This window comes from Engystomops pustulosus, chromosome 2 (assembly GCF_040894005.1).
Source record: "Engystomops pustulosus chromosome 2, aEngPut4.maternal, whole genome shotgun sequence".
NCBI classification, from domain to species: domain Eukaryota; kingdom Metazoa; phylum Chordata; class Amphibia; order Anura; family Leptodactylidae; genus Engystomops; species Engystomops pustulosus.
Window position 1 is genome coordinate 229,900,599 of NC_092412.1, and position 19,521 is coordinate 229,920,119.

General features: G+C 40.0%; 1 protein-coding gene across 3 annotated transcripts in view; it reads right to left on the reverse strand.

Annotated features, from left to right (window-relative positions):
• Positions 1–19,521, reverse strand: part of GLRA2 (glycine receptor alpha 2) — a 118,831-nt gene that overhangs the window by 53,729 nt on the left and 45,581 nt on the right. For all 3 annotated transcript variants that reach the window (XM_072138469.1, XM_072138468.1, XM_072138470.1), the window contains exon 7: positions 12,575–12,789. In XM_072138469.1, coding sequence (XP_071994570.1) covers positions 12,575–12,789 — 215 coding nt within the window. The remainder of the gene's footprint in view (positions 1–12,574; positions 12,790–19,521) is intronic.

The window sequence follows — 19,521 nt, forward strand, 5'->3', positions numbered from 1 at the left end:
GGCCGGGGCTGCCTTGTCGCCAACAGCAGAGTTGAGAGGTCCCCACTGTTGGACAAAATTGACAAACATTTACAAACATTTAGAACAAGCTAATACCATTTCATAATGAAATATGACTAAGAATAAATACCTAATTTGCTTCAGGTACTATTCAGATTAGCAATGCATGGGTTGATAGGGGGTTTATAGTTAATCTTCTATTAAGTCCTAAACAAAGGCTCTAGTTTGTTCTTTTTGCTTTGTTAAGAACAGCAACAGCATTGATTGGCAAATCCACTTAATTCAGAATGCTCATTTTAGAGCGAAAGACTTCTGCAAAGGAAGCTATTAAGAAGTCAGCTAAGGTCCAAGTCCCCCGGTGTTCAGAACGCAGGCGGACTGTACTCGGAAGGCTGGCAAATCGCCACTGTTTCTGCAGATTGGAAATGTAATGTAATTTTCTGCATTAAGCGTTTTAATAACTTTTATATTAACAGTTTCTAGAGTGACGAGAAAGCACAATGTAATAAACGTGTTATTTTAACTGTAGACACTTTTTTTCTCTTGTAATATTGCAATGTATCTATATTCCCCCTAATAAGTCTTCATTAAAGATTCTGCTATATTTCTATTCGTTAGATCCTTTCTTTTCTACTCACTGCAGGCTGGATTGCGCTCTTAATCTTCAAATCTCTCTTATCTATGTTCTTCTAAGTGGTTGAAAATATCCATTTAAGCTGATTTATGGTAAGTTTAATAGGAATTGTTAAAATTTATGTTTCCAGCCACTAAGGAGAAGACAGATAAGAAATACAGACTGAATTGTCAGACTACTTCTCGGAAGGATCTCTCTGCACAAAATCACATTCCATTAAATGTGAGAAGAAAGTATGTACAGCAAGATATTTGAGCAAAATCTCAAAACTGAGCAAAACAAATGCCTATGAAAATGTACACAGTCTAACTTGTTAAAGAGAACCTGTCGTCCAAAATAACCTACGGAAAATAATTACTTCATACAAAAACTATTAGTAAAAAACATAGCCCTTATGTCTAAATGGTTCCTTTCCATGGCTGCAATGTTAAAAAAATAAGTTTGTTTACTTATTATCAGGGGTAGGAAGTACTATGCAATGCCTTGCTGGAACGTTGAAAGAGAGACAGACAGTGGTTGTGTGTGACATGCCTCTGCTACATCATTAACCCCTACTACAAAGCAGCACAGGCTAATTTACATATCTTATAAACTTATGTTTTACAGAAATGTGTCCATGCAAGCATATATGAAGCTTGGGGTGCACGAGTATGAGACGGGGAGGTACGTAATAGTCATCTACTATCAGGTAATATGCTGGAAGATGTCCTTTAAGTCAAAATAAGTCTCTAATTCAGCAGTGAACACCACTGCGTAAACCAGTAAGATTACCCACATGGAAAACTGCACCTGGTCTACATAGAGCCTGATATCAATCAAAGAAAAAACAAGAGCAAACTCAAGAATATTGTTGTAGGTTAAATAAAACATATCGCAATGGACTCTCTTGATGTTCACCTAACAATCCATCTTTAGTAACAAATCCAACAAGTCACAGACATGTAAACATCATGGGATGTACATTCAATGTGTCCCCTATGTACAAAACAGACCTATTACAATATAAGCAGTACAAAAGCCAAGCAAAAGGAATCAATGTCCTTAAGTAGGGGACCGCCTGTATATCCTATTCTCAGAGGGGTAGAAGCCACAGATGGAAATTATTTTCCATAACCATACAATGGAAAGTATGATGAAAATGAAAATAACATATCCCTATATTTCATACTACACACAAACCCATTGGGACTCCTTAGTGAAGCAGCAATAGGTTACCTCAACGAGCGTTTAGCACTCCCACTGCTTCCTCAGGGGGCTTCAATCTTTGGTAAGTAGAGGACTACCTTGAAGTTTCCTGACCTGAATACTATTTTAGCACCATAGCTGCCTCCATGGTATTATACTAGTCTACTATGGGGTATTATATGGACTCTCAAGTCATGCCCACGTTATTATGGAAAGAAATAATTCCACAGATTGTCTGAGTATGTCCCTCATCCACACTCGTTACCTTTTTACTATGGCTGATTATTATGGACAACAAAGATATAAGAAAGATGGAATAAAGAACTTGACAAATATGAGGTTTGTACAAAGTTACATCTCATAACGATTCAAAAGTATGGTCAAAACTTTGGATCCCTGGAACTTAGAATCTCCTGGCTGCTTGGGACTGAAGGAAAAGTGTGAAGGTGTGGACCGGATTATATTTGAAGGTCTTGCTGTTGGCCCCATGACTATGCCAGTACAGTGGGACCCTGAAGAGAAGCAAAAGTGATATACTGAATTTGCCATCCTGCTTTCAATTGTATCGGTGTCCTTAAGAGGCTGGTATGATTGAAAAGTATGGTCAAGTTTTCATTTTGACTAGAGATCTGCTTTATCAGACCCACACATTATGCACAAAATTGGACAATATTGTATCATCTTGAAAGATTTTAAGATCATTCATTATTATATAATAGGCAGAGATAAAAAGTGTTGGAAAGTAATAATGGTTGAAGGAAAAATTGGGCTATCCACTAAAAATGGTGACCTTTGACTCAAATTATAGGAATGTGGGTGAAACATGACAGCAAGTGATATCCAAGAAAATATGGCCACAGACAGAATAGAGAGAAGGTTCACCAATTATATCTCGCCTGAAGGAACATTTACATCTGTAAGAAGACATGTCACTATGTCCAATGTCACTATAATTATCTATTACGTTCTGATCGCTGTGTAAGGAAATCAATTTTTTTTCTCAGTTTCTAACTTCAGTACATGTTCCTCTACTGAAACAACTGATCTAAGATAATAGACTTCAGGAACAGCAAAAGGACTCAAAATTCTTGTGCTTTGAAAAGTCAGTGTAGAAAGTCATATCAGAAAACCAGAAACCTTGGTATTTTTTGAGGCCACCGGATTATGTTATAAGAAGCCCATAATGGCTTACTCCATTGGTCAAAGTACTCCCTGGTGGAGAACACCTCTATAATAAGGTGCCATAAGTAGTCATTGGGGGAGATTTATCAAGGCTTGTAATAATTGCAATTCCTCGAGAACATGCTAGGAATTAAAATTATATTCCCCCTTACACCGAATAGACGTGGAGGAGCATGAAGGGGGCTATGCTGGCCTGTGCCTGTGCACTAGCTATAGCCTATGCCTGTGATGGCGAACCTATGGCACGGGTGCCAGAGGTGACACTCAGATCCTTTTTTGTTGCCACTCAGGCTGTCGCCCCAAGACAGAGTTCATCAGGCAGGACTCGGATATTCCTGCAGTCCTAGACAATTTGAGTTTTCTTCACTAAAGACCTCATTTCCACTAAAGACATGTTGCAGAAACCCATCATACCTGCATTGAAAATATGCTTTTCCGCTTTCTCTAAGCATTTGTATTACACTATATTTGTCTATTTGTGATCTCTGTGAAGGAGCAGGAGGGAGGATCTGTATAAGAGCACAAAGGTGGGGGCTGAGAGCTGAGGAGTCTGCAGCACAGACAAGTCACATGTTTTTTGAAATGCATCCAAACCAAAGCCCAACCCCTGGGACTACAAAGAATTATATTGTAATGCAAATGCTTAGAGAAAGAAGAAAGGCATATATTCAATGCAACTGTACTTGGCCTGTCTTTAGTGAAAATAAAGGTGACACATCATTGACTGATGGAACAGCAGGAAGAGTAAAAAGGTGTGAGAAGGGCCAGATTATCTCTGGAGGTCATCCTGCTGTCCCCATGATTATTCCTGTATAGAGAGACCCTGGAGAGAAGCTACAATGATGTCTGAATTTGCCCTCCTGCTTTCAACTATATTAGTGTACTCAGGGGGCCGATATGACTGAATGTTGTGGAAGAACAGGGAGCAATAAGGTACTGTTTAAATTGTCTCTTTGTTGGCACTTGATGGTAAATAAGTGGGTTTTGGCTGTAGTTCGGGCACCCGGTCTCTAAAAGGTTCGCCATCACTGGCCTATGCCATTTAGAGAAATTCTATGCTACGGTAGTCAAGACCTGGAGGCCGGATACTTCTGATATATCCGTATATAGATACATATGTGGATTAATTATATAGGTATAATAAATCCCCCTCACTATATGGCAGTAACTGAAGGGACTTAAAAGTCCTTGTTCTGTGTTGTCTATGAGGAAGTTGACATATCCAACGAGAAACGTGGTAGATACTTTTTTACTTCATTTTGAATAAAGCAGTATAAGATAAAGTTAGTAGGAAAGTAAAGGTTACATAAGGTTACATAATTACCGGAAACAGTATCACTCCTTATCTACACACAATGGACAAATTATTTACTTCAGGTTTTTTTTTTTTTTTTTTAAAAAGATGAAGTGCATGAAGTTTTTTAAAAACTGAAAATCTGTAAAATTATGGAATCACGGTATGACAAAATGTATACATTAAAGTGCATGTATAGATGTTTTATATATGAAAAGAGTACACTCTCTGGGGGATCCAGAAACTACAGCCTAATACCAAAATCATTGATAAAAGCAAGGATAATTCAGTCTATGACTGTTTTTGTGGAAGGGAGCTTCAAAGATAGGCTTTACAGCCATAGATGATCTTCTGATCACCCCTCCATAGCAGCTGAAGTGGTTCTTCACTGCATCTAAAAGTTTTGGTTATTCATTTATTCTGCATCTACTACCATCTACATTTGTGTTGTAATTGAAGCTCATCACAAACTATAGGGAGAGTGTCTGAGGTAAAACTGTTCTAGTTGCCCATGGAAACCAATCAGAGCTCAGCTTTAATTTTGTAAACAGCTGTGGGGAGATGAAAACTGAGCTCTGATTGGTTGCCATGGGCAACTAGAACAGTTCAGCTCTCAGTCACTTCTGATAAATCTCCCCCTTTTTTTGCTGAGATGATTCATTAGCAAGCAGGTGTCTTTGTCAACAACAATTTTTAGCTCATTGTATTTCATGATTCCTCTCATCCCATATGTTCAATAAATCTAATTATTTGCATTACATCAGCCTCTTGTGGATATAATATAGAAATAGTACTGACCCTGACTGACTTTTTGTGTTTATCTACATTATCTGCCAGATGTCTATATGTATATTATGTCCAACACCGCTATCTGCAAACCATTTCATATTATTTACAAGATAACTTAAAGGGATTGGCCACTTCATGTTATTTTGTAATGTGTTTGGGAGCAGGATATTAGGCAACTAACCAAGTTACCTCTATTAATAGTTTTGCTCCGCTTTCTTGAAATGTAAATTAAAGCCTCTGGTTCAGAAATATCTTCATCAGCTGTTATTCCTATCCATAAAATGGCTGGAGATGGAGGGTCATGTGTTCCTCACTGTCCATGGCCAGTCTACCAGGACATTAGTATTGTATTTGTGAATACCATCTAAAATCTGAAAGATGACATGCTTATAACAACCAAAAGCATCTTTATAGACAATACACAACCGAAAAATATATATGAAAAATTTGGCTGTGCGACTAAACTAAAGATAGGGGCCTCCTTCTGCAGTTTCTAAACTTGACTCATCTCAGGCAAAGTATGACTCATCTCAGCTCATTTTCACATGCCTTTGGAGGAAATTTTTTTGGGTAAAAGCGTGAGATTTCACATAAAAAGAAGAATTCAAAACAAGGCATTTGGAATTGTTCAGTCTTCCTTGTGTTTTGAGGTGTAATAGTGCATGCAGTAAATCTCTCACATTTCTACAAAATTTGCAGTATTAAGGCATACCTTAAAGGAAATCTACCATCAAAACACACTGGGTCTCATTCAGTGGAGCGCATTTTCGCCTGGTTTCCCGACGATTTCCGTTTTGCGCCGCATCATGCCGGATTGTGTTGCACGTGATCGGATTTTGCCGCATTGGCGCTAGCTTGCACGTGACACAAATTGGGGGCGGGCCCTCGGATTCGGACTACGCGCGGGATTTAAAATTGTGTCGCAAGACACGCACTTACAAGCACCAGGAAGAAGAAGGTGAACTCCAACGGACCTCGGCAGGGAAGCGACGGATGCAGGAACTCGGGCGCACGAGCTTCGTAATCGTCGGACTGTCCGAACCGGGGATCACGACAGGACCAGGTAACTAAATTTGCCCCGTTATGATAAACCATGGATACTTGCTCATATGTCCAGGTACAGTGACTGTGATAATCTTCTTATATTTGTTATCCTCCTTCCTTCTAAAATCAACTTTTAAAATTAAGCTAATGAGACACAAGTTACAAGGAGCACTCGCCCCTCTCCTTATGTGAGATTACATCAGGCAGAGGAAGGGGGGAAGTGCCGAAGTAGCAGGGGGGAAGGTGAGAAGGTGTAAAGCTCCAGCATGGAGGGGCTTTGGTAACATCCCCATTGCCCTTATGGCTCATTAGAATAATTTTAAAAGTTGAGTGGCCATGGATAACAAAAATAAGAAGATTATCACAGTCACAGTGCCTGGATCTATGAGTAAGGGTCTGTGGTTTATCCATGCTTGATACCATTAGAAGATTTTTTCCCATAGATTCAGCACAGAGTAGAATCCCTTTAAGAAACCCATGTCAATAAGACACTTATCATATAAATGTGTCAAGTCTTTCCTAACACTATGTACCCGGCTAATCTCTTACAGATCTTCTTCCATTTTGCAATGAAATGTTTCAAGAACGCAAACACCAGAATATCTTCGAATAATATATTAAAAACTTGTCTGTATGACTAGATTGATGGATTAGGTATACAAGTGATGAGATTTGTTTGGAGATATCGTCTTATTGGCCCATTACCGAGCTGATAAGTCCAGTTTCCATGACAACTGACTTTGGGTGAGACACAAAATATCTAAAAAAAGATGCAGCAGGTATCCTCGTCTTTATGCGTCTTTGGGTTTGTTTTTTTTTCACCTGTTCGCGTCATATTCTAAAGTTATTCTTTCTGCTTCTCAGATGAGCTTTTGATACATACATCTTCCCTTAAGCCCTGGGTCATTATCCGTCTAGTATCTTCTATTATTATCAGACAGAAGGAACAGAATATGAAAGAGAAGGAAAGGCAGGAGACACTGGGGCTTATTTACTAAAGGTCCGCGGACCGCATTTCCATCGGGTTTCCCGACTATTTCCGTACACTCACATACACCGGGAAGAAGAAGTTGAACTCCGGTGGACCTGAGCGGGGAAGCGACACATGCAGGATATCGGGCACACAATCTTGGTGAAAAGCGCCGGACTTCATCCTCGTCGGACAACGCACCTCGCGACAAGACCGGGTAAGTAAATGTGCCCTATTGTGATTTACTTGTGGGGCTGATCACCTTCCACCCTGAAGTCAACAAACCAAAGTCATGAGAAATTCGCTGTAGGATAAAAGTGAATATCTGGGAAAAACGTAAAGGAAACCTGTCACCAGAAACTATCTCCCCCTTAGTTAGAGCAAGAAATGTCAGTTCTAGATTTCCTTCTTTTATGTGAAATTTATGTAAACCTATAAAAAAAATCTCCTCCGAGGTCACAGAACAGTGATATCTGGCCAGAGACAAGTCAAGTTTAGAGGTTGCAGGGATAATCTAAAATCATCTTTAAGATAGCATCAGGCTTCTCGTTCTGTGAGCTACAGAATCAGAAATATAGTAAGTTAAAATTTTTTATCTGCATTAAGGGGTGGATAGTGGGACTACACTCACAGAACCGACCAGAAGAGGCAGCCCATGCTCCAGCATCCCACTGTTCCCACCTGAGAGAAAGGAGATGGCTCAGGAGCTATTGTACATGTTCCACAGCCATCTCATGTTAAAGGGAACCTGTCATCAGGAGCCATTTTCTGATGTCCCCATAACAGTGTACACATTGCTAAATAGTTTTTTTTAGAGTAAAGCTGGCTTTTTTTGAAAAAAAAATAAGTTAGATTAAAGTTTACCTTTCTGTATACAGAGCTGTGTCACTAGTCCCATGGGAGTGGCCAGTGAGGAGTGGGGCAGACATGTATGACGTCCTGAGGGGGGAAGCGATGGGGGGAGGAGATATGGCGGACATGGGAGGTTTTATTATTTGAAATAGATGCATGATGGAGCTGTTTCCCGCGGTTGGGAGGGGACACCTCTCCTCACTGGCCACTCCCATGGGACTAGAGACACAACTCTGCATACAGAACGGTAAACTGAACTTATCTTTTCTTCAGAAAAAAGCCAGTTGTACTTTAAAAACACTTTGGAAATGTATATACTATTGTCTATGGGGACATGGTGGAGCTTGAAAAAGGGCTCCTGATGACGGGTTCCCTTCAACAGAAGAACGGAGGCGTATGAGGCTTGTCATCTGCAGGACACATTGTACTTCAAAGTGTTAGTATTTACTATTTCATGCTATGTATTGGGAAGTTGGAAAGTAATTCCAAGTTAAGGACAATTTTTATGTCCTTGCACTTATGGCATTCATTGTACTGTCCAAATCATATATCCTATATGGATTTGGGTCACAATTACAAAAATTCAAGATTTATATAGATTTTGTTATGGTGCAAAATCTTTTCTACCATTTTGAGAACTGTACAATCTTTTGATCCCCTTTTATTGTATTTTTTAAGGTTCACCTCATGGAATAACAACTTTTATATTTTGGAGCACAGAAATACCTAACATGTTTATGTTTGTTTATTTTGAATTCTGTTCTTTAGTAAGTTGAGCAATTTACATTTTTTCTTAAATTTTCTTTCAACTTTTTGTTATATTATTTTAGGCCCTTTACTATACTGAATTGTAGAATATTGGCAATATAATATAAATAATATCTTATTATAATTTATAATATCTTTGTAGTAATCTTGGTTCTGGTAAAGTTCTTATGTAGTAAACTTTGTTCTGGTAAAGTATCTATATAGTAATCTTGGTTCTGATAATGAATATTTATTATTATTATAATTTTGGTTCTACGTTGTCACTTTGGTTCCTTTGTAATCTTGTTTCTGGCTGTTATGGGTGTTCCTGCGTTCCATGTCCCAGGTCGCAGGCACACCTGCGTGCCTCCCTGTCCCGCTGGAGCATAGCCGCAGTCTCACTCACCTACCCTCGCTCCAGCGGTGTGTCCCCACCTCCTTGGGCATGCGCGCACTGGCTCTGTAAGATTTAAAGGGCCAGCGCGCTGATGATTGGCGCTAGCCGGCCGCCTGCCCTGATAAATTGTCGTCCCCTTCCTTTGTCCCCGGCTGGATCTTTCCGCCTCGTGCCTCGGAGAAAGCTTCCCTGTGATATTCCTGTGTTTATTGTGATTTCCCATTGTGACTCTGATTCCGTTCCTGACTATGCTCATCTGCTGCCAGCCCTGACCTTCTGCCTTGTTCCTGACTCCGATCCCGTGCACCTGTCCTGACCTCCAGCCTGACCCCGACTCCGTCTCTACCTTAGGATTCTGTAATTCGCTTTTGCCACCACTGCGAGAAAAGTTTCAACTGTGGAGCAACCTGGTGGTATCCCGCTGCAGGAAGTCCAACCCGCTTTGCGGCAGGCTCTGGTGAAAACCAGACTCCACTCCCAGGTGTCAGCTTAGATCATCGCTCTCGGTGGTTCAGTGGGTCCACTACACTTTACACTGGTGCTCTATCTATGAAGTTTTTTTGGTTCTGGTATTGTATCTAAGTAGTAAAATTGTTCACGATAACATATTAATGTTAATATGTAGTAATCTTGGCTCTAGCATGATATCTATGTAGGTACCTTGATTCTGTTAATGTCTATAAATAGTAATCTTGGTTCCAGTTCTGTATCCATGCTGTAATCATGGTCCCACTCTTATATCTATGTAGAAACCATGGTTTTGGTAATGTATTTATGCAGTAATCTTGGCTCTGGTTCCTTATTTATGGAGTATCTTGGTTCCGTTGCTATATCTATCAGTTAGGTTGAAGTTTCTCAGGTAAATCTGACACTTCTTTTTTTATAGGTAAACAGATGAAATTTGCCATTAAAGAGGGAATTCCAGAAAGGAAATGTCATATATTACCTGAGGGGCTAGTAGTTTGATGGGGTGAAGGTCCTCTTAAAGTCGTAGAAAAGGTTCCTGTGTGGACCGCCTTTAACGCAACAAAAAATCCAGCTACTAATAAGCATTGTCTCTCTTTCTGGCAATCTGTTCCATCCATACATTACATGACATGACAGAACTGTGATACTTGTTATTTGCTCTGGGGTAGATTGTTTCTTTGTCAACATCAGCAAAAAGGTGTCCTTAATATGTCACAAATGAGAAAACTCAGTCCCAGTTGTATCCAATTATTGGTGGATGACTGCTTAAAAGTCATATTATCAGTTTCAGAATCTGTCTACAGTGATCAGGCCTCGTGATGTGCCTTATACTGCAGTCATGGGGGTGCCAGCATCCTGAGCCACTACACAATCAGATTTATATAGCTCATAGCTAGAACCTGTAACATGCAAAATGTATTCTGGATTGCCAGAGATGCAAAGAAGATTGTACGTAGTGTCCTATCTGCAAGCATGTTGTTGTAGAGAAGAAGGATATAAGCAACATTCGGCTTGCAGGTAGGACACTAATCTGGTCAGCTCCTTCTGCTCTATAACATGGAGCCTGCAGATAGGGTACTAAGTACAATCTGCTCAGCTCCTCCTGGTCTAAAACATGCTGCCTGCACATTGGACATTATGTATAATCTGTTCAACTCCTTCTGCTCTATAAGAAGTAGCCTGCAAATAGGACACTATGTTCAATCTACTCAGCTCCACCCGCTCTATAACTTGCTGCCTGTAGATAGGACACTATGTATAATCTATTCAGCTCCCACTGCTCTATAATATGCTGCCTGCAGATAGGACACTATGTACAATCTTCTCAGATTCTCCTGCTCTATAACAAGCTGCCTGCAGATAGGACACAATGTAAAATCTGCTCAGCAACTCCCGGTCGATAACATGCTGCCTGCAGATTGGACACTATGTACATATGAGACTACATTTTTAATGTGACAGGTTAATATAAAACTACATACAGTATTCCTACAAAGTTTATCACAAATTTTTATTTAAAAAGTTATATTCAAGGCAAACTGATTGGCAAGAAGTTCAGTGGGCCTAGAAATCCAGAGAAACTTTTTTTTTTTTACCTAAGTATAATACACTGGTGCCATACACCCATCAACTCATTGGCGCCATGGATATATCAAGAGGCTCCATGCAGCATGTATCTCCACCCCAGGCAGTGCTAGAAATAAACAAAAATTTGTCAGCTGCAGCGAGTGTGCTGGTGCGGGGACAGGAATGCCCCCAACTTGCCCACTCCCTGGCATCTACTCCCAAAACCACCGGCTGCTTCCCCCTTCATGCCCCTCTAAGCCCCCCTGCTGTAGAGGTGGCGAAAAGGTGGAAATAACCACAATAATCTAGCATTGGTGATTACGGTATTTCAAGCGTTTCGCAGAAGTCCTGATAAATACCCCCCTTGTTGGCATTTTGCCCATAGTAAAAATAACAGGAATCAGGTAAAGCTGTCATCAATACATTAGTACAGTTATACCAGTCATTACATTATTATTAAATTCAAGAAGAATATAATGAGCCTGAAAGAATCTGCAGCATAATGAATGCAAATAGCCATTATATTAGCCGCCAGAGAGATAAAATTAATACCACTAAATGATAAAACCACTTACAACTGACAAAACCACTTATCTCGACGATGATCTGTGCCACAAATATTGATACAGAAGTTTCAATTCTATTATTTTAAACACAGAAGAAATTGGGGGAGATTAATTAAGCCAGAAAAGTGGTAGAGATGGCGGATAAATCTCCCCGTTGGAAGCAGCTTGCACCGTTTTCGGCCCTAGCATGCAATATTGGCCATGTTGGGGAGGTGAGCATGGTAGAGGTCAGACACAGGCGTGTACCACTGGTCCCACCAGATTTACCCCACTCCCCCGGAAAACCGACAGCAACTATATGGAAATATGGGCCCAAATCTACTAAGGGGCCACAGCGCTGGTTGGGGGGACTTTAAAACACCAGTCTTAATAAATTCCCCCATGTTTCGCTTAAATGGCTTTTATGGCTCTAGCAAGGAAAACTTATGGTAAAAGGAGGTCTACAAAATGTAATTGAACAGTTGCTGAACCAGTCGCTGTCCGGGTGAGTGCCCCCCCCCTAGTTGTAGTGGTGTGTCTGGTAATGTATCTATGTAGTAATCTTGGCTCTGATAATGTATTTTTGTAGTTGGCTTGTTTCTGGTAATATATTAATGTAGAAATCTTGGTTCTTGTACTGTATCTATGTGCTGTACTTTCCAACACCTTAACATAGATGGCCTGTCCCTCAGCTTGGTAATGGTCCAATGCTTGCCGCCTTACTGTTTGACAACTGTTGTTACCAAAAATGCCCCAGAAAATGCCACAGCTTCTTCAAGCACCTAAATATCAATTGGCCATCAGTTTTATTATCCCAAAAAAAACATTTAAGGGTGGCAGATCAAAATCAAGCAAAGACTTCAGTTACACAAAAAAGCAAAAAAATCCCCTGTCCTCTTACCTTTGGAAGGGAGGCTCGTGAGCCGGAGCTCTGAGTTGTCATTGTAAGGACAGTTGTGATTCCCAAAGCGACTCTGGCCGGAGCAGCATCCATATTAATCCAGAACGACACCCAGGATAAGATAACGATGAGTAAGCTGGGGATGTACATCTGTATCAAGTAATATCCCATCTGACGCTCTAGGTGAAACTTCACCTCAATACAAGTAAATTTTCCTAAAAAAAAAGGGGAAAATAGCAACATCAGCCACCAAGTCATTAATTATTATGGGAGAGTAAGAAATGAAAGGCATCACACATATGATTTATGTTATAAATAATAAAAATTTATATATCCTACGTTCAGCATAGTGTAACAATCCAAATACAAAAGTCATGCCTGTAATGTATCACAACATGTACCTGAAATGCTGTGTGCCCCATCTATTGAAGGTTTTAGACCATTTTTAGGCTGTTTTCCAACTCGGTTGTAAAAGGGGCGTGTCCTCAGTAAAAAGAGGGCGTGACCGGATAGAAAATAGCCTGTGCGCCAGAAAATTTTGTCCATGCACTAAAAGTGCCTTTATTGATAAGGTCAAATGTTGCTTTGTGAACACTGGTGGATTTAAATCCGCAGGAGTGCTGCTTCATCATTAATTTGTATCTTGAGGTACTTTGGTCAAACCCTTAGCTGGCCTGCACCCCCTTCTTATATTGCTGCTTCAGAGTACTATGATTGATGGGCTCATACTCATGGGAAACCCCTTCAATTATGTTCAATTACTCAAGAAAGTGGCTCTGTATTGCCTACTGTGTTCAGACAGATGGGTGGCCAAACATCCAGAAAAAAATATGACAGCATTAGAAGCTAGAAGGTTAAGGTTAGTACTAGTACTGCTATGACTTTCTGCCTTTCTGCCTTTTCCAAGCAATTACATTACAATATAATTGTGTGTCATAACTTGCACCTTGACAGAATCCTCTGTGTAGTCCCAGGGGTTGGGCTTTGGTTTGGATGCATTTTTTTAAAAAAATGACCTGTCTTTGCTGCAGACTGCTCAGCTCTTGGCTCCAACCTTTGATGGCTGACATCAGTGAGAGAGGGAAGCTCTACAGGAGCACAAAAGTGGGGGCTGAGAGCTGAACAATCTGCAGCATAGACAAGTCACATGTTTTTTGAAATGCATCCAAACCAAGCCCAACCCCTGGGACTAAACCGAGGATTATGTCAGTGTGCAAGGTAAGTTATAACACACAATTATATCGTAATGTGAATGCTTAGAAAATGCAGAAATACATATTTGCATTGAAGCTGTAATGGACTTCTGTTAGCTGTCTTTGGTGAAAATGAGGTCCCTGGTGACAAGTTCCCTGTAATGTAAACTAATATACTATTGAGGATTTTTTAGTTCTGTGCCGGAATTTCCTCTATTTTTCTTCTGTGTTAGTACTAGTACTAGTCTCATTAACATTACATCACCTTGTGACATATTTTTTTATCTTCCCAGATATCTTCAGTAGGAACGTCTTACATCTGAAACTGTATCATCCTAGGAATATATACGTCTCTTAAAAGATTTCCCCACAAACCTTTCCTGTAGATGAAGGTTTTAACTTTGGGCTGGCACTTTCTACAGCGCCTGTGACCCTCTTGTACTTGAAATCCACAGGAATTTTTTTTTCTATCAGTGACAGATGCAAGTATGACACATACGGCTGAACCTGCCACGTTTCATTATGAAGCTGAACACAATGACACAACTCATGCAACTAGAAGACATTCAAGCTTATCCGGGAGAATTATGGCTACGGCTAAAATGAATTCATTTGGAAACAGTCAGAAGCCTGTCTGCGCCTTCATTGGGTCCTCTCCACACAAATAAAATCTAATGAACTCCCATCAGTCAGAAGAAAGCTACAAGGAGTCTCTGGAGGATGATTATTTTTTCTTCTAGGAATGATAGCGGTCTCTTTGATTTATTATGGAAGCATTTGAAGAAGACACGCAATATAGGCACAAGTGTGTTCCGGATAGATCACACAGCATATGTATGCACGGGTAGTCCCCTATCTGATTTTACAATACCCCAGAGAATGTTATTATGACCTTCACTGAGCACAATGAAAGGAAAAGCATATAACATACTGTATGCATTTACCTCCCCACAGAGGAGATAGTCTTCACATAGCACAATGCTTCAAGTGTGAGGCAGATCATCTCTAGTGTTATATTAGAGATAAAACTACTTCTATTTTACAATGTCATCTATGGTAGAGGGCTGCACACAGTTCTGATCTTTCGCTTATGTCCTTTGTTTAATAGACTTACACAGTTTTTCATTCTTTCTTATATTTACTGTAGACATGACCACTAAAAGTGCTAATTCCGTGTATAATGTTGCGTATAGAGATTCACTAAGAAAGTGCTCCAGAAATCATTAATGTGTAGCTTCCCCACTCAGGTCCGACAAAGTTCACTGTCTTTTTTGTGGTGCTCCTCTAACATTGGGCATGCGAGCACAAGGGCGTAACTACAGTGGTAGCAGCCATAGCATCTGCTATGGGGCACGCAGTGTCAGGGGGCCCCGTCTTCTAAACTCACACACTAAAAAATGTAGGATGTGCACCATTATATACAAATGATGCTCCACTATATAAAGCATAATATGTATTTAACAATGCACATCTTCCACACTATACAGCATAAATGTGTGTAAGAATTTATAAATGTGTGAGTATACAAATATGTATATGGGGGGCCCCATTCAGATGTCTGCCATGGGACTTTGCCTTTCCTAGTTACACCCCTGGCGACACAATTTGCAAGTTAAAGATGGCACACCCTCTAATTTGCCTTTCAAGGAAGCCAGCGCAGCTGTGCCACAAAAGGGTCTTATACGCCACAATCCCAGCGCACACACTTCTTAAATATTATTAAATTACATATCTAATACCCCAACAAATAATAGGTGAGGAGAACTATCTTTTACTATGTCTGGAAAGTTGCAGCCATATTGGATCAAGGGCTAGGTGGTCAAATATCAAATTAAAGACTACCAGAAGTTCTTTAGGAAGGGATTGCCACAATTGGATCTGCAATATCTTTTGTGGTTCTAAAGTTATCAACACAGAGGGGGAGGAGTCTTAAAATTCGCCCCTCCAAAGATCCTGCAAGAATTCCAGTAGTTTGGACCCATAGATCAGGTCCAAACTGGCAGAGCCTATTTTGCTATAGTTTCTGCCAGAGACTATAGTATATGTGTTCATACCTCTGCCCGCCCTGCTCCCCATCCATTCTCCGCCCGACATGGCCAAATTGACGTGCGGGTCGGAGAAGCCTGAAAACTAGCGGGAGGTGGAGATTTGTGTGCATATATATCCCCCAGGAACTTGCAACAACAACTAGGATTTTTCTCGGCAATGCACAGCTGTGTAATGTGCTGTCCATGGTGCTGAATAAAGAGCTGAGGGTGCATGATGCTGCATGAGATACTCTCTGTCAATAACATTTGAACCACAAAAAATATGGCAAAGACAGTTCTGAACGTCTCTAAAATGCTACATGACCACCTTCACATTAGAAAAACTTGCCTTGATTTATTATAGTGGTTTTCATGATGGCGGCCATTCTCTGGACCTACTCTTAAAGATAGGATCTCTCACCCATTACTTGCTGGGGTGTCAGATATGTTACTTTCTCTTTCGTGTCAGAGACTTTCCTAACTATAAGTCATATATTTATCCATCTTTTAAACAAATTCAGGATTTCTCCTCAGAAAATACACAAGGAAACATGAAAATATGCAAGGAAAACCATCTTAAGGTCAAAGCTGTCTGTATCCTGATGAAGTTATTGTAATTCTCAGCCGTGGAATTCATTTTTCTTCTTATCATAGACCAGAAATGTCTAAGCTGTAAAAATCCCAGAAACTGAATGTAAAACGGGGGAGATGTATTAAGCCATTTTTTTCCAGACTTCTGGTGTAATTTGCACCAATACAGCTTTCTTTTCAACACTTTTCCGACTTGTCTAACCAAGGGGACGTGACTTGTGAAAATGGGGTGTGCTCTTTAAAAAAAAGTGGGCGTGGTCAGTTGAAAAATTTAAAAACCACTTTAGACTATCTCCAAGAAGGTTTAAAAGTATATAACAGTATTAACCGGTTCGCGACCGCCCGCCGTGTATTCACGGCGGCGGTCGCGGCACGCTGCATGGAGAGGGCTCCCGGGCTGAGCCCTCTCCATAGCCGGTAAGTCTTTGCTGCATATTGCGGGTGTTTTTACAGCGTGGGCTGCCGGCAAAGCTGCCGGCAGCCTCAAACAGATAGCGGCGCATGGGCGCCGCCATCTTACCTGGGATCGCCGCTCCCCGTGACGTCATCGGGGGGCGGCGATCCGTCTCCATGGTAGCCTCGGGTCTTCCGAAGACCCGAGGCTATTTCATTTTAACCCCTTCATTACAATGTGCTGATAGCACATTGTAATGAATGAGTTAGAAAATCCCCATATACTGCCATACTGTAGTATGGCAGTATATGATAGGATCGATCAGACAACCTAGGGTTAAAGTACCCTAGGGAGACTGAAAAATAGTATAAATAAAAATAAAAAAAAGTTTAAAAAAAAAAAATTATAATAAAAAAAACCTAAAATTTCAAATCACCCCCCTTTCCCTAGAACTGACATAAATATAAATAAACAGTAAAAAACATAAACACATCAGGTATTGACGCGTCCGAAAATGCCCGATCTATCAAAATATGATAACGGTTTTTCAATGTGTTTAACCCCGTAACGGAAAATAGAGCCCAAAGTCGAAAATGGTACTTTTTTGCCATTTTGAAAAATCTAAAAAAATCTATAAAAAGTGATCAAAAGGTCGTACAGTCCTAAAAATGATATCATTGAAAATATTATCAAATTTCGCAAAAAATGACACCACCCACAGCTCCGTACACCAAAGTATAAAAAAGTTATTAGCGCCAGAAGTTGGCAAAATCAAAAAAATTATTTTTGTACAGGAGGTTTTCATTTTTGTAAATGTATGAAAACATTATAAAACCTATACAAATTTGATATCCCCTTAATCGTATCGACCCAAAGAATAAAGTAGACATGTCATTTTGGGCGCTCAGTGAAAGACGTAATATCCAAGCCCACAAGAAAATGGCGCAAATGCGTTTTTTCACCATTTTCATTGCATTTGGAATTTTTTTCCCGCTTCCGATTACATGGCATGGAATATTTAATACCATCATTATGAAGTGCAATTTGTTACGCAGAAAACAAGCCATCACACAGCTCTTTACGTGTAAAAATAATAAAGTTATAGATTTTTGAAGGTGGGGAGTGAAAAATGGAAATAAAAAAACAGGAAAGGGCCCGGTCCTTAAACGGTTAAACTGTGCCAGAATTTAACATCCCAGGGATAAATATGGCGCAGCAAAAACCTAGTGTGCCACATTGCTGCACATTGATGTATCCACCCCAATGTGAACTGTAAACTTGCACTGTACCTATGTATTTTAAGAAGATTTGTCACCTTTTATGCCATGTGTATTTGTCCGAAAAGTTGCAGTATGAGGAAGGGGTCGGACGTGATGGCTTGGTGGATCTTTTCTTTTTTTTTTTTTTTTCGTTTACCAATATGTTATAGGTAACAAAACCCTTCAGCTTATAAGTGATTGTTTGATTGTTTGTTGTAAATGAAGGCTTTGTGATATGACTTAAATTTTACAATAGTAGAAATTGGTAGTTTAATAGTTATACACTTTCTCCTTGAAGAGAAATCTCAGCATGGAGTTAGTAGGGCTTACATCTGTATTTTCCACCTGGGGTTTGATTTTTGAGCCAAAGTTGAAGAATATTCTGGCGAAATAATTATATATATATATATATATATAGAAAATAGAGGATAAGCAGCACACCAAAATGATGGTCACGTTGAAAAACGGTGAGTTTATTCCATGTTATCAAAAGTACAAATACATGTACAGAAGCAACGTTTCGACTCCTCAGAGTCTTTGTCAAGCCTAGTGACATAGGTGAACAGCGATCTAATATAGCAAACAAATGTGATCACATGATCAAAAATGATCCCACCCCTTTAGATTAACATATTTCATCCTAACGTGAATATACAATAAATTGTAAAACATAGTGGAGATTTCATCATATATGTGCATATATAATAAAGTGCTAGTGCATTATAATACATTATAAGGATGCATATAAGTAGCAGACATTATGGCAACAAGTGGCAACAAGTGACGAGTGCTTGTAATGTTATAAAGTGCTAAATTCCAGTATATATAAATTAAAAACAGCAGGACTGTGTTCTCACCAACCTAATCCAGCGGTCATACACTAGAAAAACTTGTGGACGGCAGACGCTGACCGATCGCGGGAATGACCCGCATGTGGAACGCAAGCGGAGTAAGCACTTACTACGCATGTACAAGGAGGAGTAAGGTGTCCATGGTAACACTGACGTCACAACGGCAACAGAGCGCGTCACCGGGATCCACGGTGTATTACACTCAGAATGCGACGTCATTAAGAGGATCGTGAAGGAGGTGCTAAATTATGCATGAATGATCACTGGCACAGCGGAGGGTAAGTAAGTAGCTAAAAAAGTTAACATTTGCAAACTTGAATCAGAAGGAAATCTAAGAGGATAAATGAGTATTAACCCCTGAGTGTCAGGGGAAAAATGATAATTGTATCCCTATGACCGAAAACGGTCACTGCAGGATTGTCAAGGAGTAACCTCTGGTCCTTAGTAATGGTTAATGCAACCAATGATACCAACTCCCATGGCACATGATGTGATCAAACATAAACTCTCATAACCTAAAAAGGACATTAATAATGTGGCAATGAAGCGTTCAAAAAAATGTGCAAAAAAGATTCGGTCAAAAAGAAGCGTTGCTGGTCGAGACGGATGGACAGGATGGTGAGAGCAGTCCG